The 27,503-nt window shown below is 28.9% G+C and overlaps 1 protein-coding gene across 1 annotated transcript in view; it reads right to left on the reverse strand.

Moving 5' to 3' along the window:
* Hgsnat (Heparan-alpha-glucosaminide N-acetyltransferase) overlaps window positions 1-27,503 on the reverse strand; it is a 105,783-nt gene that overhangs the window by 19,399 nt on the left and 58,881 nt on the right. Inside the window, exons 4-11 of the mRNA XM_075360643.1 lie at window positions 26,409-26,527; window positions 13,493-13,596; window positions 9,187-9,251; window positions 8,599-8,706; window positions 8,296-8,392; window positions 6,190-6,360; window positions 4,590-4,711; window positions 2,383-2,552 (exon numbers count right to left, since the gene is read on the reverse strand). Coding sequence (XP_075216758.1) covers window positions 2,383-2,552; window positions 4,590-4,711; window positions 6,190-6,360; window positions 8,296-8,392; window positions 8,599-8,706; window positions 9,187-9,251; window positions 13,493-13,596; window positions 26,409-26,527 — 956 coding nt within the window. The remainder of the gene's footprint in view (window positions 1-2,382; window positions 2,553-4,589; window positions 4,712-6,189; window positions 6,361-8,295; window positions 8,393-8,598; window positions 8,707-9,186; window positions 9,252-13,492; window positions 13,597-26,408; window positions 26,528-27,503) is intronic.

Consider the following 27,503-nt stretch of genomic DNA (forward strand, 5'->3'; position numbering starts at 1 on the left):
GACTGAAATGGTCATTAACCATTAAACAATATTTAGCCATTATATTACGGAATGAAACCTGTACTCAGTGCTGGTTAAAGTTTGGTGTTATATGGAAACTGGTTTATTAAATGCAGCTGCATCACTTCATAAACAATTTCTTAAGTAATTTTTTCTCTGCTTGGTGATCTACTGCTTCATTTGAAATAGAGTTGCATATCTAGAAATGTTTTTCCCATTTACAATAATATTAAAGCTTTTTCTTTATTAAATTTTGCATCACTATTAATTTGTATTGGTTGATCTAGTTCTATGATTAACTTTTCAAATGGGATCTGTTCTTTAATACTGTCTTAGACCCCTAGAAGGGGTCTAATTATAGACCCCTTCTTTTACAGGGGTCAATAATTAGATATTTATTCATGCAGCGCATTTTAAACATTATAGCCAATAGATTAGCTTTATGAAATTTGATTTTATCTCTGTGAAAATAAATATATGAAATACTACCTGCAACCTTTCTAAAGGAAATACTAAAAAAACTTTTATGCAAACATATTTCAGTACATATGGAAAGTATGCCAACTTATTAAAAAAATTATAGCTGAAGTATGACTAAATCAAAGTAAACAATTTTGTTCTTTTTATCATTTTTTAAGAAATAAACTGAACTGTATAGAATGATAATGAAAATTTTTTCTTAATCAAAAGCATACAATAATTCCATTATATAATGCTAGTAATTAATTAAATAAAAATAAAATTTCATACATAATAAGTGGCTAATAATTTTGTTCAGTGTTGGTGGATTTGGTATTTTAGTGACCCCAGAGAAAAATTTAATCATTGTTATTTTGACACAGAACATTCACTTATATAATATGAATATTATCATAAAAATATAATAATTTTCAACACTGAAATTATTAATTACATTCTCAAAAACAATGATCACATTTAGAGGTGATATCTCGGAGAAGTAGCAGGCAAGAGAGATTTCACTGTATTTAAATAAATGTTTGTTTCTTATTTTTGGTAACTCCTGATTTGTATTTACAAACATGAAACAACTACAAATTATTGGTCTTGCTTTTGAAATTACTGTTGTGAGTCCTTCTTTTTAGTAATAAGATGCAAACACATAAAAACATATATATATATCACGAAGTTTATCCCATGACTTTCATAACCTTCTCTACAAATGAAAATAATGGAAAAAGTTCCTATAAACATGTGTTCCAAAAATGCTTCATTTGTGAGTTATGGCTAGAGAAATATTTTGCTCGGATTTCAGCTATCCCTGTGAAACAAGGTCATAGTAAAATTTTTTGGATGTTAATTAAGGTGGAGAATTAGTGTTCTTTTTATGTTTTTTGACCTGAAAAATTGAATAAAACAGGCTCCAGAACTGAATCTGAAGTAGCTTTTGAGTAATCTGGAGTGAAAACCAATAAATTGGGATAAAAAACGATTTTTTATGTTGATGTACATTTTCGTAAAATGGGTAATACACACAGAACTTTTAAACAAAACTTGTAGAGAATTTAATTCTGAACAAAATTGTGTAAGATAAGTTGAATAAAACAAAGAAAAGTTAAAAAAATTCAAATTTTATTTAGAAACAGTGCAATAGACCAAAGTGCAACATGTACCTTTTTACAATAAATGTTCAAAAATGAGGCCGCTATTTTCAACAAATTTCTTTGCATGCTTTTTTTTGCTCTTTTTAGTTCTTCAGGGTTATCCTTAAGTTGTTAAGCTGCATCCATAAAGCAGACAATTCATGCAGATGCAAAAATCTAAATGTGTTAGATCAGGCGATCTTGATGTCCAGGAGTATGGATCTCCATGGCCAATCCATTCCCAGGGAAATGATGATTTAAGCTAGTGAAAACAGCACAAGAGAAGTGGGGAGGCGTGCCATTGTACTGAAAGTATATTTTTCGTCTCAGCGCTAGAATATTCAAAATCCATTAACTAATACAAAACAGAAAAAAAATGATGGAAAATTTTATAGCATATTTAATATAATGTTGAATTATAAGTGGTGTAAAGATTTGGAGAACCTGTCTTTAACAGGCAGCTTCAATACTGTAGAAAAAATACAATGTTTTTTATTCAGATTAAGGTTTCATCTTTCTGGATACATTAAAACCAAAACAATAGAGTATGTAGTTCTGAGAATCTTGACAATCATGAAAGGAAAACAAAAAGGTATTCTTGAAAAGTTGGTGTTCTATGTTAGAGTCTGCATTACTTCTATTCATTTGGCACTAAGTGCTTATGTGTTTGGCACCCATTGCTTATGAAGAAAAATGATACAAATACGAGAATGGGTGTATCTTAAAAATGATTGAGTTTATACAAATCTATATAGATATCAAGAATCAATCAGTACATTACCTAATAAACCTTCTGGGTCAAATGGTTGAGATTTGTATACAGCAGAGATTGTAGGATGTTGAAATACATGATTTCTGCCAAGTATCAATTCATCAATATATCCTGCCATTCCACCTGTGCAGTTGCTGTACTTGCCGTCATCCTGAATTCCTCCTGGGCCCAAGTAACCTCTGAATTTAAAAACTATTAAAATTTAAATTCATACTGAACACAGAAAACATAAAATCTAAAATATCTATTTACTGTTTCTGTAATAATAATAATAATAATTAGGAAAAAGGCAAATAATTAAAATAAATAGAATTTTCAATTAATTTTATGGGAAATAAATCTATTTTTTAACTTTTTTAAAACTCGTAGGTGAATCAGTTGGTGTGATTTACATTAAAGAAAAACTTTTTAATTGTGAAAAATTGCAGAAGTAAAATCTAAAATAAATTTTATTGGGTGTACTATATTTTTTGAAATTTTTCAATTTTTGATAGGGTTTTTATTTTCTTCTTGAGATTCTTTTTATAATTCATTCACAATGTATTTCAGCTTTCAGCAGAATGATTTAACAAATATAATATTAAGCATAAAATGTTTGAAGAACTTTTTTCATTAGTGATTTCTGAAATTCTGGTTATTTGGTCACAGCGTATTTAATGTTTTGCTCACAAAATAGTAAGTAAAGTAAAAAAACACAAGAAACAAGAGAAGTACATCAAATTTAAAAATAATTGATAGAAAATATGTTTTTAGATTTTGATGGGCACTTCTTCTTTTGATGATGAGTAAGAATTATAAACATTAAAATCCAGATAATTCGGCTAGTTTATTTAATAAAATTTACATTTTACTTTATCTACTATTTAACAGCTTTAAAATTATCCTTACTTTGTTGGCTGAATGATTTTCTGGAAAACCTTTGTAATACAATGCATACTGTACGCTCTTCAAAGTGTGCAACATTATTTGATTTGTGCTTTATTAAAGACAAAGTTTATTTCAATTAAATCTTATAGAGGCTTACAGTTGTTCAATACAGATTGTTTTGTTCAATACAGTCCACCTATTGGAAATTGGGATAGGTACAGATTCGAAGCTTATGAAAACAGATAGATAAAAAAATTGAAAATATAAAATTTATAGTTGAAATAAGAAATGAAGAAAGCCTACAAAAGGTTGAATGAAGATACTCAAGCTGATCATTAAAAGGAAGAAGACTAACTGGATTAGTGATGCACTTACTAATCCAAGCAAGCTAATGTTCTATAAGAAGGGAAAGTGAAGGAAAAAAGAGGAGGGAAAGAGAGGAACTAGAGTACAGGATGACTAAAAAAAGCATGAAGACTCCACACAATTAAAAAAAATAGGAATGTAGCCAATTATAAAAAAAAAACAAAAAAGTAAAGGTGATGTAATTTTTTGCTATTTTTTTCTGAAGAAAAGATTTCTAAAAAAAAAATTAAAATTGCAAATATTGTGAATTTTAATTTAACAGGAAACTTATAGAACACATTGAAAAACTTGACATTGTTTCTGTAAACACTGTTCAGATATTTCCTTGTTTTGTACTCTATTCTGTATAGAAAAGAATAATAAATGAAACATTATCATACTACAGTACTGGTGTATTATACTATTTTTTTTTACAATATCATACTGAATCTGATGAGATATGGGTAATGTGAATCATATACTGGTGTGTTTTTATGCTTATTTGAAGCTCCTTGATAACTGCTATGAATTGTTTGTATTAAGGTGAGTGTACCATAGTCATGGACAAATTGCAGTGTTAACTCAAGATTTGTCATTGACATGAAAAAAGATGTAGTTGATTGTGGTTATGGTTTGATAAATCATATGCGGTCAACAGTTTAATTTTAGCCTGTACAATTGTCAGATTCTTCAGCTAAAAGAAAAACAAACATAAATTGGCATTAAAATTCTTTGGTTTGTGAAGATCCTCAATATTCATAACATGAATAAGGGATTGGAATTTGCTTTGACCAGACATCAGTTGCAATATCTCTTAATAATTAAATATTATTCTCAGCATTGAACCAAAAACACTGATATGTCAAATATTCACGTCTCAGGAAATGCTCACAATGTTGCATTCATGTGGATAATGGTATGAAAAAGTGTGATTCTTGATTGTTATTTTCAGGCCTTGAAAAACTGTACCATTTCATTTATTTTAAAATAGAAAATATACTTACAAAGGGCATCCAGGAATGGGTACGTAGAACGTCAAGTACACATGCCCAGCCAGAATCAATGCTATTGGAATCCATTGTGGAAACAAAATAATTATATCCTTTAAGTGACTTATGACCTTATTCTGAGGAAAAAAATATATAATAAAAATCAAAGTAAATTTAAATAAATTTTTAAATATATTATTCAATGAATTAAAAATTACATTCAATGTGGTGTGTGAAATTACATTCAATATATGTTCATATAGTTACTGTGAGTATATGTGTAGGCATGTGTGTGTGAGTGCACACACACACACACACACACACTCACACACACACTATAGAGCCACTGGTCCTACGGTTGAAATTTTATAAGTAGGCTCACTGTTTGAAAATTTAACTGCTAAGAGGGTTAAAAGGATTTCAAATCCACAGAGGAAAAATCACTTTTTCCCACACATTTAAAATTGTTTTGAGGCTAAATATACCCCTCAAACAAAACTGGCATCTAGCTGAGGTATGATATGGTACCTCCAGTACTTTTCAGTGTACAAATACATTGCTTAGTTACCTGATACTCTTCAGCTTAAAAAAAAAAAAGATTGGGAATTTTGTGAATATATATATAAACAATAAAAAAAATATATAATAATAATATTATAATATATGTTTATATATATATATATAATTGGATAATCCTTTTAAAAAAAAAATCCAGATTTTTTTTTACAAATGTGAGTATAAAGCTTTTATTCCGATTCAAAAAGCTATTAGGTCAAAAGTAAATTAAGAATAATATGTTATGGTTATTTTGCAAGATCCTCTAGGTTCCCATGATAACAGCATCTTAGTGAATGACATTCATCAAACAAGTACCTTCCAAAATGAATGCTATAACAAAAATGTGCAGAATAGTGTATTAACATGATGATATCAAGATACTAAGATAGGTTATCTTTCAGATTCTTATTTGAGGTACTTATAAGATATTAAAGGGAAAGCAAACCTTATTAATATATATGTAAAGAATTTTGAATTATAATTGAGTATTGTTTGTCGAGAGAAATTATTTATTCAGTTAATTTGATGTATAAATTAAATTATAAAATTCTGTTTAAACTATACATCTATTTTTTGTTCATGCATTGAGTACTTTTCATTAAGTTACTGTGATTTAAAGTGTTGTTAATGTTTATGTTTATTTAACAATTTATGCTTAATTTTATGTTATCTTTTTACATTTTAAATTGTACATCTGGTTTTTCTTCATGCAGATATTGTATTTCTCATTACATTTGTGTGATTCAGCTTATTTTCACATTCACCTTAGAATGAATTAATTTTAGGTTAATCTCTCGCAGTCTATTTTAGAGTTTGTTTGGTTTTATGATGAATACTAACTCTTATAAATATTTACTAAATCTTATAATATAGTAACATAGATTATTTTAGACTTATTACAATAAAAACTGAATTAACTATATAATTTCATTATATACTTGTATCTCTCACTACATGTAATTTTATTTTATTTAAGAATTAATTTAAAAAAATTAAATTATTTAGTTTAAATTATTAATTTAAAATAAAGAAAATATAAACATTAGCTTTACATTACCTTATTTAAAATATCATGAGATCTAAATGTAAGAAATGTTGATATTGTTGCCACAACTAGGTATGCCACACCAAATCGTTGTAATACTCCAAATATCCGTAGTGTTTCTAATGATGGACCTTTTGATACAGTATTAAGAGCTAAACCCAGTATAAAGAGCATGCAGGAACGCTAAAACATAACATTTAATATTTTAATGTTGTTAATTTTTTAATTTTATTAAAAAACCTTTAATATTTATTTACTGTGTTTTACTCACATTAAAAAACTCTTTTATTAATGTTTGCCAATAATTCATTTATTTTAAGGGATGTGAGTCTTTAATTTTAAAATAACTTGATTTAAATCCTGGTCAGGTATGGGATTCCCATTCCATATTCCAATAAGTAAGCTTCAAATTTATGTGGTGGGCTAATCATAGAAAAAATATTATTAATGATGTTGATTTGTTTTTTTATATAACACTATCTCAATCAATTACCCATAGAGACAAGCCTGGTTTTTAATTTTAGCAGTTTGATTAAAAGTCAACTTTTAGTATATCAAAATTGTTTAGTTAAAAGGAAATCAAACTTTCCCATTAAGTAAGTTATAATACATATCCTACTTATCCAATGCATATGTCAATAAATATAATCTTCATTTCATGTGAAGAAAGTATTAATGACTCAGAATTAAAGTTCATTTTTTAAATTATTAAAATTTTGGAGTTAAACAATATCACATAAAACATCCTGTCATCAGTCATGATTGATTGTAGAGTAAATACTGCACAAAAAAGAAACTTGTTTACATATTTTCATTGAGTATTATTTTATCAACTTGCTATTTCAAAAAGATAATTCTTTCAATAAACTTTCTGTTCACTAAGTTACTTTATGTTATATTTGAATTTTTATATTTTTCAAAATATTTTTTTTTTTATGATATGAAATATTTAAATGCCGAATAGCACAGGAGAAATAAGCCTTCAGTTAGAAATATAAATTGTTTACATCAAAAATTAATTTAAACGTCAGGAAAAGATTTTTGAAAGTATATGTTTGGAGCGTAGCTTTATATGGAAGTGAAACTTGGATGATCGGAGTATCTGAGAAGAAAAGATTTTGAAATGTGGTGCTATAGGAGAATGTTAAAAATCAGATGGGTGGATAGTGTAACAAATGAAGAGTTGTTGCGACAAATAGATGAAGAAAGAAGCATTTGGAAAAATATACTTAAAAGAAGAGACAGACTTGTAGGCCACATATTAAAGCATTCTGGAATAGTCGCTTTAATATTGGAGGGACAGGTAGAAGGAAAAAATTGTGCAGGCAGGCAACGTTTGGAATAAAACAAATTGTTAGGGGTGTTGGATGTGGGGGGTATACCGAAATGAAATGACTGGCACTAGATAGGAAATCTTGAATAGCTGCATCAAACCAGTCAAATGACTGAAGACAAAAAAAAACTGAAATATTTTGAAATAAAATAATATCTTGCTTATTCTATTGTCTTCTGTGTATATTTTTAAGTAGATACGCTGCAATACTTGAAATTTCTATTTGATTGGTTTTAAAAGCCTCATGCATTCTTCCCATCAAGGAAGTACAAAAGACCATATTGATGTGGGGCTTGAGAGCTGTGTTGGCAGTAACTTAGCTACAGGTAGGGCCTCCCAAGTCAGATATGTGGAAGGATAGGAGCCACACTAAGAAAAATCTGTTTCCCATGTTGAGAGTGGTTTCAGAGCATTATATCTTCCACAATATGAGTGATTGTAAAGAATGTTTGTTTCTCATGTTAGTAGTAGTTGATGTGACCTACAAATACTTAAAATGATATTTCAATTTTTTGCTTTTAAAAATTACAAGTATATGCTGAAGGACTGTAATTCTGACTTTCATATTGCTGAATAATTTCTAGGATAGTTTTTACTTAATAAGCTTTTGAAAACGTAAAAATCATTAATTTATCTTAAATTAATCTGATTCAGAGTTATTGATTATAGAACTCTTATAGTGGATGCCAAACACGTTATTTAAACATCACCAGTAAGCTCAATTGTTTATTTAAATAGTTGTAACAAATTACGTTATGTATACGTATTTCATTTCAATTACATACCCTGAATACACTTTGGAACATAGAAATTCGAGACACTCCTTTCTTCAACTGAGACTTCACAACTATTGGAATACAAACACCCATTATCCACATAAACCTGGAAAAACAATAATTAGTTTTTTGATTTTTAAAGCTTTATACAAAAAAATAACTGAATATCTTAGAAAATTATTTAATGAAACATAATGTAAATTAATAATGCCATTTGCTTCAGCCTGATTAATTAGCATAAATCTAATTTTAATTATATTTATAGAATTACTTTTTCTATCATGTATATTTATAAAATAAGTATTTACAAACCAGGGAAACAATAAGTCTGCAATTAAAAGGCCATTCCATGTAGCATGTTCAAAAAACCAATAGTGACCTCCACCATCATTTACAAATATCATCAGAATAATACATAGTCTGAAAAAAATAAAAGCATATAAATTGATTGTTTTGAAATATTTGTTAGTGAAATAATTTCTTAATATTATAAGAAAGCAAAAATTATCCATTTAAAACAAAGAGGACAACTGTAATAACTTATAACTAGTAAAATTAAGGAAAGAAAATTAAAAAAACAAAAAAAAAAAACAAATATATTGGAATATATATCAGAAAGGACTCAAACTATTTTTTGTTGTTGTTAAAAATGTTAAAATCATAAACAAATAAAATAGACCATGTAGCTATGTTACATTATGAATGCTGTATTGGTAATGGAGAAAAAATTCCTTTAAGCTGCTGAACAGCTTTCACATTTTTTCAGTAACATTGAAAGTAAAACATATAATTATAGATGGGTAGTTAATGGTTATGAATGAACTTCAAGTGCAATAATATTACAAAGCAAATGCACAAATGTTGACTCAGTATTCACAACCCAAAATATGATGTACCTACCCTCTGAAAGCATCAACCGCCAATACTCTTGATTTTTTAAGTTGTGTCAATTCTTTATTGTCATCCTAGAAAAAAAATTTAAAAAGTAATTTTTAAACTTTATTTTACAGAACATAAAATAATTTAAAGACAGATAGATATTTGCTTAAAGCATAAGAAGTTTGAAAAATAGCACCTACTTAATATCAAGCTATAGTTAGGTAAATAGATAAAATACTACACAATTTTGTTTGATATGGTATTTCTTATGCCCTCTAAAGTTAATGGTTGTTTAAGGAAGAGATCATGTAAACTGTTTTACATTTTTGTAAACCAGATTACATGATTACCAGATTATTTATTTTAAAAGGGTTTCTTGTCTGAAAAACTTGGATGAGGATTTGAACTAAATTTAATTACAAACCAAACTGAACTAAATGATGAAAAATCATGTTTACTCTAGGCTAGGAGATTAAACTGAAACTAGAATGTACTGCTAAATCAATCAGTACTTCTACTACTAAACTTTCAATAGTCATCAAATTTTCATTTAATTTTATTAAAAAGAAAATATGATTTGAATTAAATTTATATTCATACTATAAACAAGCCTCACTTACTGTTTTATTATTTATAAAGGTAATAAGGTTTTATTATTATTATTTATAACACTTTATTATTTATAAATAATGTAACTGAACAGAAAGACCTGCAGAGTGATCTTCTGGAGGAGTCTGATGATATGAATGGTATGCACAGTAATTGTTATAGAGTTTCAGCATTTGTTTGGTTTTTATTTTTACAGTTAGTAATAAGTAACGCTTTTGTTTTTAGCTCTTAATCATTCATCACACATAAAAATGGATATGAGTAAATCTTTTTGTATTTTACAGAGGATTACACTAGGCTTAAGCTCATAAGCTTATTGCATAGGAAGTGGAAAGAAACAGACTCCCCTAACAAGTTTGCAACAGGCAGTAGTCCATCAAATCACTTCAAAGAAAAGACCTTATTTCCATAGAAATCCACATTCTGAGAGTCATGAAAACAGAAAGGGGATAGATGATGAGAAACTGTGAACTAATCACAGCATCAGACAAAATCGCATCGTGAAGTTACCCAAAGGGTAGCTTTTCTCAATTGTGATGATCTAAGTTCTAAACCACTGAAATATAGAAATACTGGAATGGGCACTAGCGTTAGAAATCCGTGCCAACAAAGATAGCTGATTTAGAGGTATACCTCTCTTTGTCTACAGTCCGTTCAAAAAGTTCAGACGATGTCTCTCATCACAAATCACAAGTTATCTTTCATAATTCAAGTTATTGTAGAACGTTTTTATAAAAACATTTATATGATACAATGATTAACTCAACATTTATTTAATATTCATAAGCATTGAAATTTTTCTATTAATTAAATAGAATTATGAGATTTTAACACTTAATATTAACTACAATTAAGTTTTATGGAATCACTTTCTGAAGGGACGGTATGTTAGGTACAATGCGCATGCGCTGCACAGTGAAAACTATACCTCTAAATCTATCTGTCTCACTTTCGTTTTCCGCTCACGTTGGACATAGGCAGTGCCCATTCCAGTATTTCTATATTTCAGTGTTCTAAACATGACCTGACCTAAAAGTGAAATGAAAACGAGAAAAAAAAATAATCATGAAAACATTATATTTCAGTCCAGTTAGATTTTAAGAATAGTTTAAAAAAATACCTCGAATTTTGTTAGACAAAGTTTTTTTTATTTGATAAACCGCGCGGCTCGAAATGTCATTTTTTTCATTTATTTAAGGTGACTATATGAATCGCGTCGCTAGATAGTAGTATTTGTAGTATTACGTAGCGTACAAAACTAGATAATGCACTTGAAACAACAAAATTTAAGAGAAAGTACACTACAGTTTGTTTTAATAGTAAATGCAGTTATGTAAATAAGAGTACTGAAGATGAAACAATTTTTTTAATTCCCATCACGTCTTTAAAAAAAAATAAAAGTATTAGTTTACAAGAGATTATACTAGTTTTATTAAAAAAGGAATAAATTCGATTGATAAAGTTTTTAATCTACAATTAGAACTAATTGTTGGAGAAATAAAAGAAAAATTCATTTTATCTTTTATATATATATATATATATATTTGATTCATATTGAGAATGTATCTTAGTTATGCGAAAATAAATATTTCTGCAAAGAAATGGACCAGCTATTTGGCGCTGGGGTCGAGATATTTTGAAAAATTGTATTTATGGTCCGAGTTGGTTCATATTCAGAATATGTATTAGTTACATGAAAAGAAATATTTTTGTGAAACAGGGAAGAAGGGAAAAAGGGTAAGAGGAAAGTGGTGAAGATAGGAAGGGGAAAGAGGGAAAAATGGAATGGTTAAATTTTGTGATGTTCTGTTTTTTTAATTTTTAACAAACTTTCATTTTGTGTTCATTTAATCTATACATATATACAAATCTAGCAACAGCGAAGTATTGCCGGGTCAGCTAATAACAATATAAAAAGTGTGTCTGTGGGTATGATAAAAATCGAGGGTTACATTTACAAAGTAATATGTGCAATATTACATCACAAATCTTCGATTCGAGGTCCTGGGTTCGAATCCCGGACAGGCATGGCATTTTTCACATACGCTACAAAACACATCTCATCCTCTGCGGAAAGAATTTCTTGACTGCGGACCCGGAGGTTAAAAAAAAAACAACAAATTTGATTCGTGAAGGTCATTATACTAGTTTTATTAAAAAAGCAAAAATATGGTTTGAAGTGATATGACCATCAACAAAAAAATTGGCCGTGAAATTCAAAAAATGTATTTTAGTTTGTTCTAGAAAGCAATAAATTTTAATAATAAATCTCTAAGGTAAACATCAGTAATTAATAATAAAAAAATAATAATCTAACAAAATGTAGTGATATCCCAAAAAAATATAATGAAATTGTAAACCGTACAGTCTTGTAGATATCATTTCTTCCACTGAAAAAACAAAGATTTCTGTAATATAAATAAAACTGTTTTTAACAAAATGATATTGATTTAAAAACAGCTATGACACTACTCTCTATTATCAAGATCTGTTATTAATTTAGAATTTTGTTAAAAAAAAAATACATGTTAACTATATGTAATAGACAATAGATATACAATAATAGATAATAAAAAATGTTTAAGCATTCCATATAATAAGCAAAAAATAGAAAAATTTATTACAAAACTCTTACTGGCCCAATTTCATTTATATGGAATACATATGACATTTACAGAAATAATAGATTTCTTATGATTGTTTGTTGTTTAATAAATGAAACTGGGCCGGTAAGAGTTTTGTAACAAATTTTTCTATTTTTTGTTTATTATTGGAACGCTTAAACATTGTTTATTATCTATTATTGTATATCTATTGTCTATTATGTATTTTTTTTAAACAAAATTCTAAATTAATAACAAATTTTGATAATAGAGAGTTAGTGTCTTACCTTTTTTGATATCAGTATCATTTTGTTAAAAACAGTTTTATTTATATAACAGAAATCTTTGTTTTTTCAGCGGAAGAAATGATATCTGCAAGACTGTTACGGTACGGTTTACAATTTAATTGTATTGTTTTTTGATATATGATATTTAGATTCTAATCTAATCTTAATACCAACACAATTAAAAAATATAAATTTTCATAAACTTCCTCTGCAATGTTATAAAAAAAATTGTTATGTTCTTTTCATTATTAAACAAGAAATACCAGTAACACTTAAAACATAATCGTTTATATCCATATACAATTAAAAATTCAACAGAATAATTACTTTTCCCATAAGAAATTAAAAGATTTTTTAATTGATACACTAATGTTTATATATATATATATATATATATATAATATTTGCAAGGAAGAAGTAGGAATCTAAGTGTTTTGAAAGTTGGCCTCAATAATGAACTGTCGTGAATACCATCAATCTTTTTTGTTATTTTCGTCTGACATAAAGCTAATTTTTAGCTATATATATTTGTACTTTTAAAATTATAAATTTCTAATTTTAGCACCAGATAAAAAACATTATTTGTTTTGAGTGTTGATTATTTTGATGACTAATATATACTTAATATACTAATATATACTTGTGTTATAGTATTTAATAATCATACTCATTAATATTATTTTTAAATTTGACGTGTTTTCACCAAAATTTATGAAATGTACAATTAATATTTATCAAAATATTTGTTATAAGCAATAATTATTTTACAAAAAATATTTTTTTTTAAATGTACTAAAGTATAAGAAAACAATTTTTCCTTTAACTTACCGTATTATCTGACTTTGTATTCCTCTTTGATCTACACATTAAGTTATTTAAAATATAATATATACATGAAATAATTACAATACCAAGAATGGTCAAAATGAGTGCTGTAAAAGAAAAATTAAAATAATCAAAAATAACATGTAATGTAATAGTCACTAGCATCTGAGCTGTTAGGTTCTGTGATCTCAGAAAAAAAATCATAATAATAACATTAATATGAATTTAATAATAATAACAAAACACTGACTTTAATCTATATCAGATAAACCTGAAAGCATTTTAAATAATATTAATTAATTAACAGGTGGATAATATCATAATTCTTGTAGTTTAAAACCTCAGCACCAAAACTGTTGGGTTGTATGACCAGCATCATAGTTAATCAGCAGAATTGACATTATTAAATATTTATAAGGCAGTCTACATGCTCTTGTGGGAACTTGATCAGTAAGCAGTTGTGGGATAGTGACAAAGTAGCAGAAATAGATAAATATTTTATTCAGATTGCTCAATTATCAACCAGGAAAGGGTAGGTTTAGTTTCTATGGATAAAAAAGGAAATGCTCAACTATTTTTTTAGATAGCTTGAGGTAAATTGGTAAAACCTAATCAGAGATTAAAATACACAATTAACAATGAAAAAATAAATTGATTTAATTAAACACTAATACATACAAATAATAAACATAACATTAAAGATGTATAGCAATATATTCAGATAACTAAGAGAATAAAAGCATTACAAAAAATGTAGGAGATGCTGATTAAAATGATAAAAACTAATTGACTAATAGAGCTGGTTCCAAAAAATAATTTTATTTTATTTTAAATAAATTAATGGAAAGATCTTTTAAATGGATGGATAATTTGTTAAGTCTGAAATAAAAGCTTAATAAGGAGGTCCTTTCTTTTATGCCAAAGGAATAAAGGCCAGTAGGAAAGGTGCACATTAGGAAATATAACTGTTGAATAAGTGATAAACATTCAATGTACCAAATTCACTGGTCTAAAAAAAAAAATGGTTTTTCCTTTACATACATTCAACAAGGTGTGTCTTATAGTATTTATTGTGCTAATTTCAAATCTGCAAACTAAAATTGAATGGAGAGCATGGGTTATTTAGAGACAGATTTACAAAAAATCTTATTTTTTTAAGGAATTATATATCCTATAGTATGATGTTACCTTACCTAATATCTGCTTTTCTTTAGTTTTCTCCTGTATTCAGCCTTTGGAATATCACTTTTCAGTCTCCAGAAATAGTCAGCAAACATATTTGGACTCCATTTTCCCTCACAGCATGCTCATCATTTGCATCACCAAGGTTAAGTGGAAAATATCCAGATGTGAATGCAACATGTTTATTTTTAGTGACATATTGGATCTGTTTTTTTTTTAATAGTTTTCAAGAAATTCACTCACCAATTCTATATAATTCTCAGCCTTCTTTTTGCCAGGAATAATTAAACAATATTTTGAAATGACATCTGTGTTGCTTACTCAGATTCATTCAAACTCCTCTCAAAGTTCAAATCCTTCATTAGCTTACATGTCTATGGTCAATAAATATTCATTCTCTGAAATTTGCCTCACTGATCCTGGGAAACTTTCTCTTATGATATATGAAACTTTATACATTACAAACAATGTTTTGACAAAAGTTTTCATCAAACCAATTTTTTACGTGTAATAGTGGAAGAAACACATTTTTTGAATTCACAAGAGTTTGACAAATAACATTTTTCTGCCCAGCAATGAGTGCTACTCTCTTGGCCAATCTATTTTAATGTAGTGGTTTTTTCCTATGTCTACTGTCCCACTCACGTAAGAAACAATAGTACTTAATATAACCAAACTGCAGTCCTAATAAAATCTATTTCTTTTTCTGTTTAGCCTCAAGAATCATTGTAAGGTATTACTTCAGAGAGGATGAATGAGGATGATAGATCTAGTGGTTAAACTCGTCATTGCAAATCAGCTGATTTCAAAGTCGAGAGATGTAAGGTTCAAATCCTAATAAAGACAGTTACTTTTATATGAATTTGAATACTAGATTGTGGATACTGGTTCTTTGGTGGGTTGGTTTCAATTAACCACACATCTCAGAAATGGTCTCATGAGACTGACAAGACTGCACTTCATTTACACTCATACATATCATCTTCATTCATCTTCTTAAGTAATACCTTGGGGTGGTTCTGGAGGCTAAACAGAAAAAAAGAGTCCCAATAAAATGGCCAGCACTTTTAGGTCTCCACATATGTGTCAAGATACTTTTCATGTTGTACTGTTGTCAGTAAAAACTTCATTTTGTAATACATTTTATTTCCATTGTGAAGTAGGGTAGCTTTCAAACTCATTTTAGAGGAATCTGTAAACAATCTCAATCCCATAGAATTATGATATTGGCCTAGTAAATTTAATAAAGAATTTACATCATTTCAGTATGCTATATTATCTGCAAGAGAACAGGTGCTGAAATTCTTGTCATCTTACACGGAAAAAAACATATTAAAATAGGGCCAGTATAAGCCTGTATAACAGGTTTCTTCCAATTAAGAAGAAAGTGAGAGAAAATAAAGAAAGAAGAACTAGAAGGAACTAAAAGGCATTCTTTATTTCTAATAATGGGTTCGGTTAACAATTTGCTCTTTGTAATGGCACCTCTAAAACCTTCTGTTCAACTAGGATTACTGGACTGGGAAAAGTACTTATAGAAAAGTGTAAGGTGGGGAGAATAAAAATTGTTATGCTTCAACAATCAGAAGGACGGATTGGGCACTAGTTCTGCAGGCCAGGAGATATAAATACTGCCAGGGACTAGTAGACAGAGGTAGTAATTTTGCAAGGCCAATTTTGGTGCAGTGTTGCGATAATAGTAAGTGTTGATAACAATGGACTCTGAAGGGTACGTCATGAGTATTCCATTTTGGACAACGGTTGAAAACAAGAGCTGTTCAGTGAGTTATTGGTAAATAGAAGTGAAAGTGACAGTACTCCATTCATAAAGTGTAGGGTAGGTCGTTTGTAAACAGTAAAAGTAATAATGCTTACAAAAAGTGAATTGTATAAATTTCAAATTTTTCTACTATTATCTTATTATTAGTACAATATTAGTTTTCATCAGTATTATAATATTTTTAACAAACTGGACTGTATTTAGGTATTTACAGTTTAATTGTCATTAAATTGATTTTATTTTTGTTTGAATTACTATTTTGAATATTAAATATATTTATTATTATTTCATATATTTTTAGAGTAATAAATTCTATTTTTAAGAAAGCTTTACATTTGTTAGTCTCTCAATATCCTTGTCGAACCGCAAACATGTGATAATATTTTAGTGCCACTTTTAAGGAGATTCCAACTGTTCAACTTTGCAGCCAGCAACTCTGACTGCCTTTAAGACAAATTAAGGTTACGAATCAGATCATTAAGTTCTGCTTGATTAATATTGTGAGGTTCAATGATCTCAGCTTGGAAATCTGGATCCTCTTCTTCATTTCTAAATTATTATAGCCTTTTTCATCATAACATTTTCTTTTAAACTTCATGTTTCTGGCTTAATTGGAATAGGTAATGCTTCACTGTGTGTAATAGGTCTTTTGACTGAAGAAGATTAGAACATGCAACAGATTATTTGACTTTAATTGTGATGCCTTTGGTTTTTGTGAAACAAAAATAACATTGTGTCTAGTGGTCCTTAGGCTCTTTCCATTCCATAGGAACAGTCAAGCCATATGCCAAAGGGATATCTCTGGCATCCCATTTAATCAGCTGCTTTGGAAGTTATACAAAAATTATGGCAGATAATAGAGGTCCCAAAACTTGTTCTGATCCATCTCACACTCAAAATAGAGTTCAAGTGATTTTTAATTTCAGAAGTAATATTTCTTCTTTGAAATTTAAAAGTTGACTCACCATACATATAGCAAAAATCGTTAGGATGATTTATACAAGTATGAGGGATTTTTATATAAATTACTAGCAATACACAAAAAACAATATGTATGAAGCACAACAAAAATGATAAAGATCTGTATCAGAAAAAGTAGGAAAAAGAAAAGGATAAACTCACGATGGTATTTGCATGAAAGCCAGAATGAAACTGATTCTCTGCTCTAGGTTCCATAGTAAAATTCCACAGTAAAACTGTGATTGACTTGACTATATCAATTATGTCATTAATAAATGATATTAATTAAAACATATTACTGTAATAAAAGAATGAGTCAAAGCAAACAGTTAATATTGATATTCTATGATGTAGTATCCAACTCTAGTCACATTAGTCACTCTTTCAAATTATCCCCCTCTGAGCCATTTATATATATGGTTTATTTATAAATAATATCTTCAGACATTAATATAAACAATGACTCTCGGCAAATCTTTTCTGTTACAAAATGATCTGAAAGTCCACGTTTGGTACTTTAAAAAATTTCTGTAACCATTTGAAGAGACCAGAAGAGATAATATTGTGCTTCAGGTAGGAATATGCATAGACAAACATTAAATACTTTTATCTTCAAAGCAGTATGATTTGACTGTTGTAAAAGAAATCATCCAACAAAGATCTATATCTAAGGAACAGAACTTTCACACTGTTGGCAACAGATATATTTCTATTATCATTAATGGAAATAAATTCATACAATCAGGAATGTTATATCTACTGGAAAAGAATAATTATATCCAACAAATGGTTTTACCCATATGTTGACCAAGTTAAACAATTAAAATTCATCCAGTGAGTAATTTTTTTTTGACATATGGCATTTTGATTACTGAAGTTATTAGCAAACTTTCTAGGTCTTTAAAGTAATTATTTTCAGATACAGACACAGTGGTATCATTTGTGAAAAATTTTACAATGAATGACTCGATTTTTTGAGGAAGATCAATAATAAATAATATGAAGAGCACATTCCTGTGTGGTATCCTGTTTTCTACATCTTGGAATGAAGACCTAGATTTATGTGAATTTTCTTACTGAAAAATGGAATTTCAGTTATTCATTATAATAGTTACAATAACTACTGTAACTAGATTCTGCAGTGTAGTGTAATTACATTAGACTAACTATAAAGGGTACATAATTCTATGCTAATGCTGATACACCACCAATGTGTCCCTGTTATGTACTTTTAAGTTATGAAATACATAAATATTATTAAACAAATATAGATATACTAGACTTTATCTGGAGAAGTATTTACTGTAAGTAGTTTGCATTTATAAGCATAGGTAATATTTTATAATACTAATTTTAAGTTGTTATTGTTGTAGTTAGTTTTGAACCTTTTCTATTTGATTTTTATTGTTGTCATTTCAAATAATATATTGCTTTCCTTACAAAACTTTAGAATTGAACATCATAAAAACTGAGAAATGAAATTGTAGATCTTGTTCTCTAACAATATGTAAATATTATATCCTAAGGATGGAAAGGGTGTATTTTTGTGTTGTTATATACGAGGGTTATATGCAATCTCTAGTTTATTATGGAAGTATAATGTATTGAGCAATCAGTTGTTTTAATGGTCTTGGGTTTGATTTCTGGCAAGAGTCTCACTTATCATTTCATGCAGCCAATTCTCTATGTATTGAATTCATATGTAACATATCCAAGATTAGAATAATAAAATCAAATTTATACATGTCTTATAAATTTTTTCAAATCAGTTTTAAAGTCTATGTGTTCTAACTGCCGTACATTTTAGCAGTTTGATTTGATTTCAATTCAAAAATTATTAGAAAAACTCAGATAAATAGGATTTTATCCTGCAGAAAAAGGCACTCTTAGAGTAATTTTTGGTTTAAGTTCAGCTGGTTTTTTTGAGTAATTTTTATATAAATACTCTAATTCTTTAATATAGTTTTAATAATTAAAACAATGTAAGCTTTGAATTTAGATTACGAAAGTATGTATTTTAGACTTTGATAAATTTCTATAAATTTAGTTATAGTTGTAATAACTTGATTTAATAATAAACTGTTTTTGCTTATTGCATTATTGTATTGTATTGTTGAATAATTCACTGATTTATTTTTTCATTTTCATCACCTTAATATTCATTAGTCTAATTTTCATAATCCTTAATTTCATATGTTTTTTATTTTTGTTTTATCTTTCTTGTTACTTGTGTGAATGCAAATTGAGGTCATAAAATTAGCAAAATTTGTACTGGTAATTACAAAATAACAAATAACCTTCTATGTGATGAAGGCTATAACTAATTTTTTTCTTTACTAAAGGCATAAATTATCCACATGAGAAAAAATTCAATTGAGAAAGCAATAATTAGTAGAAATAAATATACAAAAATTCTATTAACCTTCCCCATAAAACACAAAATAAATTTGTCACAGCCATCAAAACGATATGAATAGACCAGTAAAAGGTTTCAATGATGATTTGATTACATTGTCATATAAGGTCTACTGCCGGGAAGTGAGAAATGCATAGCGCTACTCTCTCTTATAGCAAAATGTCCTATTACAATATTATTTGTCCTGTAAGCAGATTAGTTTAATAGGATGATGTAAAAACTACCCTTCCTTCCACTTACTAAATTTATTCTACAATTTTAGGAGATGAAACCTGGAGGTACCCACTGATATAATATGATGTTAAGGATTCAGGTTAATAGATTATGTTAATTTATTCTTCCTGATGTGGATTGAGCCTATCTCATTACTGAACACTCAAATAACAAAGAAAAATGACATTAGAAAGTATTTTCATGATTATATTGATTGTTATGTTGTGGCAAATAATTATTTTCTAAGGAATATAAAAAAATTTTATAAATAACATTAGAAATTTACAAGCTTTTACTTTATAAAACATATATATATATATTTTTTTTTCTTCTAAAATCAGTTCTTTTAAGAATCATATTCCTCTGAACTAATATACAAAATTATATTTATTTGATAAAGTAGGATGACACCTTATTTTATCATATATGCAAGAACATTTTCATGAATTTCTCACATCATCATTTGCAATACATTTTTTCAAATTGTTCACGTCAAATTCATATTACACATAAATATTATAAAATAATTTTTTACTTTTTATAAAAAAAAAAATAAAAACTTTGTTAAAATTTCATTATTAGACTTTTTAAAAATGAATTATAAAAATCAATGATTGAACGTTAAAAATTGAAATTAGAATTAAAGATTATTTTTTATATATTATAATATAATTAAAAATAAAAAAAATAAAAATTAATAATTAAACATTAAAAGTTAAAAATTATGTATGTAGAAATATGATGTCAATTGATCAAAATTAAAATAAACTAAAAAAATATACTAAAAAAATAAATATAATAAATATACATGTAGTTTAGCTAGCCAATTACATTACTGTACAGACTTGAAATAGAATTATGCACTAGCAATATCTAAAGAAGTGTTGCCATCTACTGCAGCTTAATTTATTGATACCACTCCTTTGTAAAGTATTACTAGACAATGAAATTTTCAGGTACCACTATTTTGTATTCATTTTTTAATGAATATAGTGTTATTGATGTTTGCGTGCAACTATTTAATTGGTGGTGACTATTTAATTTTTCTTTATTTAATTTATTTTATTTTACTTTGATTGAATGATAATTATTAAATACCTCATTTTTGTTACTAAGGCTTATTTTTTTTAATCTCTAGGACCATTGTTATTAGGTATTACTTCAGAGGAGTATTGTTTCTGCCAGGCAAGGCAATTTGTATGTTTATATTTATATTTCTGTTAATACTTGTGTTTATATTACTAAATACTTTTGATTGAAATATGTCACATTCTGACATACTGTTGAAATAGTGTCTTACCTGCTGTGGTGGCAACAAGGAAATTTATTAATGAGGAAAAAGTAAAGGTTCCATTGCGTTGCAGAAGCGTAACTCAGCCTCTAGTAAAGGGGCTGTAAAAAGAATTAGCAGACATGGCACAAAAAGACAAAAGACATGGCAGAAAGAAGTCTAGGACTCATGAGTCAGATTCCTCAGAGTCATGTATGGAGGACAGTGCAACAGATCCCAGTATAGAAATGGAGACTACCCCGTCTACCTCTGCCAGCAGGTCTACAAAGTTGCATCGCCTGGACAAAGGAGTTAAGTGTGTCACATTTTGCCCTAGTGGGGGAGATGAGAACACTATGGAGGTGTTCGAGCGGCTCTTAGGTGACTTTGCAGATGTTGCAGCTGCATTTCATGCGAATGTTGAATTGTATGCTAAAAGAAAGCTGAAGCAGATTGACACTAGACTTAGAGTACTTGTTGGTATACTGAAGGGTTTTAGAAATTCGATACAGGTGCTAAGGACTCCCACTTGTGATACAGCCAGCCAGATGAAGAGCTTTGGGTCAGGCATGAAGGGAATTCTTGACTGCCTCCAAAACAGTATCGAAGGGATAACTCGAATGTTTACAGTTGAAGAGATGGCAGTAAGATTGTTATACCTACTCCGAGCTGGTTCATAGGCAGGCTCTGGCTAAAGCAGAAGAGGGTGCATTAGTGATGCTGTACGACATTAACCATGATTTGAGTACCAAAAAAATGGTGGATGACAGAGTACATTGGGTGAAAAAGATGGCAAGCTGAAATAATGATATATGGTGCTGAAGAATACTCCCACTCTCAAAGTAATGGATGGTGATATAATGGCTTGTCAAAAATCATATGTGGTGGTGATGATAAGAGTGGCGTGTAGGCTATAATACCAGCAATCATTCAGGCGGGCGAAACAGATTACTAGCAGAGATGAAGACCTTATTTCTGTGCTGATGGTGATGCTTGGGGCAATGTCTTTGTTGAATGGTGAAGTACCAAGGTTAAGGATGATGAGGAACTATTTAGTGTCGCTGGCTGAGGCCGGGACTAAAACACCAAAGAAACCCACCCAAAAGGGTACAGGTGAGCTACAATTGTTGTGAGCACACAAGGAAAGTTGTATGCTGACCTTATCTGGGTTGTGAAGACTGAGGTCAGCAAAGACTTGCAAATATTCCCAGCAAGGAAATTGTAAGAATTCCCATGTTACACTGCCTCAGTGGGACAACTCTCGTTGTCCCACCAAGGTGTGCCGGATTATCTAACGCGCATGGTGCAAACTTATCTCCATGGCAGAGAAGTAGTGATTTCAATGGAGGAGGGTCGAGAGAGGTTCCTCATGGAAAGGGGTGTCCCGCAGGGTCAATTCTTGAGCCTCTGTTATGCTGCATCGTCTATGATGGATTCCTCAGGAAGGATCTGCCAGTTTAGTGACCTATGTGGATGATTAAGCAGCAGTGATTACTGACAAGATAGACTATCTGCCAAAGCAAGAGCTAATCTTTAATCAGCAAGAGCTGATTAAAGATTAGCTTTCTACAAAAGGCCTGGATTTGGCGGATGAAAAAACTGAGGCCATGATAGGGAGTGGCAGGAGAAGACTCAGGTCGATTACAATGTGTGTTGGGGACAGTATTATATGGCCTACTAAGACGATCAAATATTTATGGGTCTGGTTGAACTAAAGTATGTGCTTAGGTCTACACATAAGGAAAACCAGCGAGAAAGCTAAGAGAACTGCCATACTCTCTCCAGAGTAATGGTGAATACTGTAGATCCTTGACAAAAGAAAAGAGTGCTGCTTGCGGGAGTGATAACCTCCATAACTTCTTATGCGTGCCCAGTATGGTATGATGCTCTGGTTGTGGACAAGAAAACACACTCCATCAAGTCCAGTAGTGTATCGTGTTGCGTGTGTTAGCAGGCTCAGTGTTAGCTGAGGATATATGTCAGGAGTGGAAATTGCTCTATTTTAAAAACAATTTTTGAAGAATGGAATATCATCAATAAAATAGCGACAATAGTGCAGACAACGGATGTAATATAAAAAATGTGATTAATGAACATTTAAATTTGCATTACCATTTGTGTATGGCTTACACCCTTAATTTATCAGTGCAAGATGCTATTAAAAAGAACAAAGCGTTCTCAGATTTATTAAAAAAATGCAGGTATCTTGTTTCACATTTTAAACATAGTGTTATGGCAACTAACAAATTAAGGGATAAACGAATGACCATGGGAAAACCTGTATTAAAACTTAAACAGGATATCTACCAGGTGGAATTCTGTTTTAGTGATGTTGGAAAGGCTATTGGAAGTAAAAAATCCATTGTCCGTTACTGTACTTACATTTCAAATGCTTCTCAATATTTGGATGCCTTAGAATGGATCACCAGTTTTATTAGAGTTTTAAAGCCTGTTCAGCAAATATCTATCAAGTTGTCGGGAGAAAAATATCTGATGATGGCATTAATTGTTCCCTTAGTAAGAGGATTGTAATATACATTAAATTTTTTAATTCTAAAAACAAATGTTGGAGTTAATTTAAAAGAAGCTTTACTTGAAGTTATTGACAGAAGGCTTGGACATTTGGAAGGTAGTAAATTAGTAGCTAAAGCTACTTTTGTTGATCTGAGATTTAAAAAAACCGCATTTGGCGTAGAAGAAAATACAAAAAATGCTTAAAAATGGATAAATGATGCGGTTAAAAAATTAATTAATTGAAGGTGAATGGATGCTGATATTCTGCCATTAGATGAAAATCTTAGAACCTCAGACACAACAAATCCTATGAAACAGTCTTTGGAGTTAATTTGGAAAAAAATTATGTAAAGTGCAAACAACAATGACCTCTGGAACAACTGGAATATTGCAAATATGAAAATATTTGGAAATGCTACATGTAAATAGGCTGAAAAATTTTTGAAATTGCAGAAAAATTCATTACTTGAATTATATGAGGTAAATTTAAAATACTCTTGTATACCATTTATTCACAAACAGATTTTATACTTCAGTAAATTTAGCCCAGGAATTATTAGCAATGAAAGTCAATTTAACTGGTACTGTTCAGCTATGCAGGCAAGGAATGTCTAAAGACGTAAACACAACAAATCTGAAGAAAAACTTGCTGCCCATGAATCTGTTGTTTACAGTAAGAATGATAAAGTAATAATTCTTGCTTGGAGAGATAAGAGGTATGTAATAATGTTAAGTTCTTTTCATAATGTCAGCACTACAATTGTAAAAGAAAAAACTAATAAACATATTGAAAAGCCAAAGATAATTTTAGATCATGTATCGCATATGGGTGGAGTTGACCAGCCGACCACTATATTTTTAGTAATAGTTTCGCTGCAAAAAATTTAAAATGGTGGTGGAAACTTTATTTTTTCTTGTTAGAGGTGTCAGTTGTCAACAGTTTTATTTTGTATAATGAGTACCTCACTAGTCAAGGGCAACAACCAATAACTCATAAAAAATATGAAGAATGTTGATTACTGATCTGGTTAGCAACATCAGGAACACAAACCATAAGTGAGGTCGACCTTCATCAAAAGAAGACGAAGAACAACTGAATGGTAAATTTCATATTAGAAATAAAATGTCTGATAACAAACACAAGGATTGTGCTGTGTGCTGCAGTCATTCAGTCAAAGGTGGTGGAAGAGAGACTGTATTTTGGTGTGAAATGTGTCCAAGAAACCTGGGTTTACACGCAGAAAATTATTTCAAGAAATATCACACTGAAAAATATTATTGTATTGATATGTAAGCCCAATTTTTTTTATTAAATGAAGGTTTTTGTAAAAATGTTTTAATCCTTTTTGATATAAGCAGTTTTACCATTTATGTAAGGTAACCAACCATAAATCTAATTAATAGCTGATAGGGAACTAAGTGATCAAAAAATTGGAGATCCAATGACTACCTAATTTTATAATTGGAGGGTAAAGGGTTAGAAAGTAACTTCAATAATTAAGCTGATATGATGTGTTTTCTTTTTTGTCAACAAACATTTAAACTAATAAAACAAATGAAATTTATCTTGGTATTCTGGACTGTTAAAATACTTGAAACTTCTATTTTTATGCAATTCTAATGGTATCAAGGTTTATGGGCATAGATTGGATGTTAATTCTTATTGTAAATAATAAGTATGAGTATTATTTCATTTACTTTTGTTATAGGCAGCACAGTACCTTTATGTTATTATTTTTTTTTTTATTCACTTAATGCAATTAAAATATGTGATTGTAACTCCCATACAGGTTTTTTCTTGGGAGTACCTAATTTCTCTTCACCTTTAAAAGAAAGTGTAACAACAAATTGTGTCAGAACTAGATATATTAGAAAATTTAATAATTACTAGTTTTTAAGTACAATTAACATTAAGTTGACATAAAAATTTTTTGTTTGAAAATATAATGTAGCTATGAAATTATCTAAAAAAGAGCAGGAGAGAAATAATACATAAAATAAATATGGCAAATAAAGATGGTACTAATCAGTTTTTTCTTACTTGGAGGAGGGACACATTTCTGAATTTTACAATAAATTATTATTTCACTGATGAAATAATTTCTGAGATCTATTTCAGTTCATTTCTTCTAAGTTATGCAAGAGTTAATTAAAATAAAATATTATAAAGATATCCAGTTATTAATTTTAAATTAACATTTCTTCAGTAGTCTTTAAAAATAATATGTCAGGAATTCATGAATTTCTTATAGCTAGAAAGTTTGATAAAAATTAAATAATGAGTGTGGTTAATAAGAAACCACAGTCATTATAGATTGAAAAAGCTAATAATATCTATTTATTTACTCTTAAATGTAACCTCCTAAGTACTTTCGAGTCTACAATAAGATGTTTTTCTTCTAATATCCTTGTATTAAGATAATCATTTATCAAGCATGCTTGAGGATAACATTTTACTGCAAGCAACAAAATTTATTAAAACTGCACAGGGCACAGTAATATAAGTATTCAATATACAGCAAGGTCTATAAATATAGACCTTGCTGTATTTGTTATCTTTACTTTGTATATTTCGTTAACTTACGCAATTCTGTACTGACAGGTTGTTTCATGGTAAATAAATTACATTTTCCATCTTCAATAATCCAGTCATAAATACCAAATTCACCAAAATTTTCTGGAACTATTTCACAATAAAGTAACCTGTAACATTTATGTATTTACACTATTTTTAGTAATTAAAACCTTTTTCATTAATTGGAAGTAAGTAACATTTTGAAATGTATACTATCTATAATTTTTAATTACATTGATTAATGAATCTAATACCATAAAATAATTACACTAATTGTTACTATATCTACCTTTAAATTTTATTAGCAATGGTGGATACAAAGCAGATATTGTAATAAAAACAATAGATTACACCATTAATGATGAATTAAAGAGCAGAAAAATTAAAAGTGGGCAACACCTTGTTTTGTGTGTATAAACAGGAAGAATGCATTATCAAAGTTCTTGCTCCCATCCTTGATTACTTATTTTTTATAAAAATATATCTCTTTATAAATAAAAAAATATGATATGGACACCACATGACTTTCTTGTACGCCTATTAAATCAAGAAGTTCGTTCGAACTTCGCCGGTAAAAGTCCGCAGAACTGGACGGCACGGCGAAGTAAATGAACTGTGTTAACAGTTCTAAACATGACCTAACCTAAAAGTGAAATGAAAATGAGAAAAAAGATAAGCATGGAAACATTAAATTTCAGTTCAATTAGATTTATAATAAAGAATACTTTCAAAAAATACCTAGAATTTTGTTAAACAACATTTTTTTCTTCCATTTGATGAACCGCGGGACTCGAGTTTTTTCTAAAAAAGGTGGATTTACGAATCGCACTACTAGGTAGCAAGTCTTGATAGTACTAAGTAACGTACAAAAAAACTTGATAATGTATTTGAAATAATAAAATTTAAAAGAAAATATACTACAGCTTGTTTTAATAGTAAATGCTCTTATGTAAACAAAAGTACTGAAGATGAAACAATTTTTTAATTCCCAACTTCTCATTAAAAAAAAGGAATAGTATTAGTTAAAAAGAGATTATAGCTGCTAATAAAACACAAAAAATACGAACAGTAGTAAAGTGTTGCAAATGTGGAAACAAAAATTTG

This window comes from Lycorma delicatula, chromosome 3 (assembly GCF_047948215.1).
Source record: "Lycorma delicatula isolate Av1 chromosome 3, ASM4794821v1, whole genome shotgun sequence".
Taxonomy (NCBI): domain Eukaryota; kingdom Metazoa; phylum Arthropoda; class Insecta; order Hemiptera; family Fulgoridae; genus Lycorma; species Lycorma delicatula.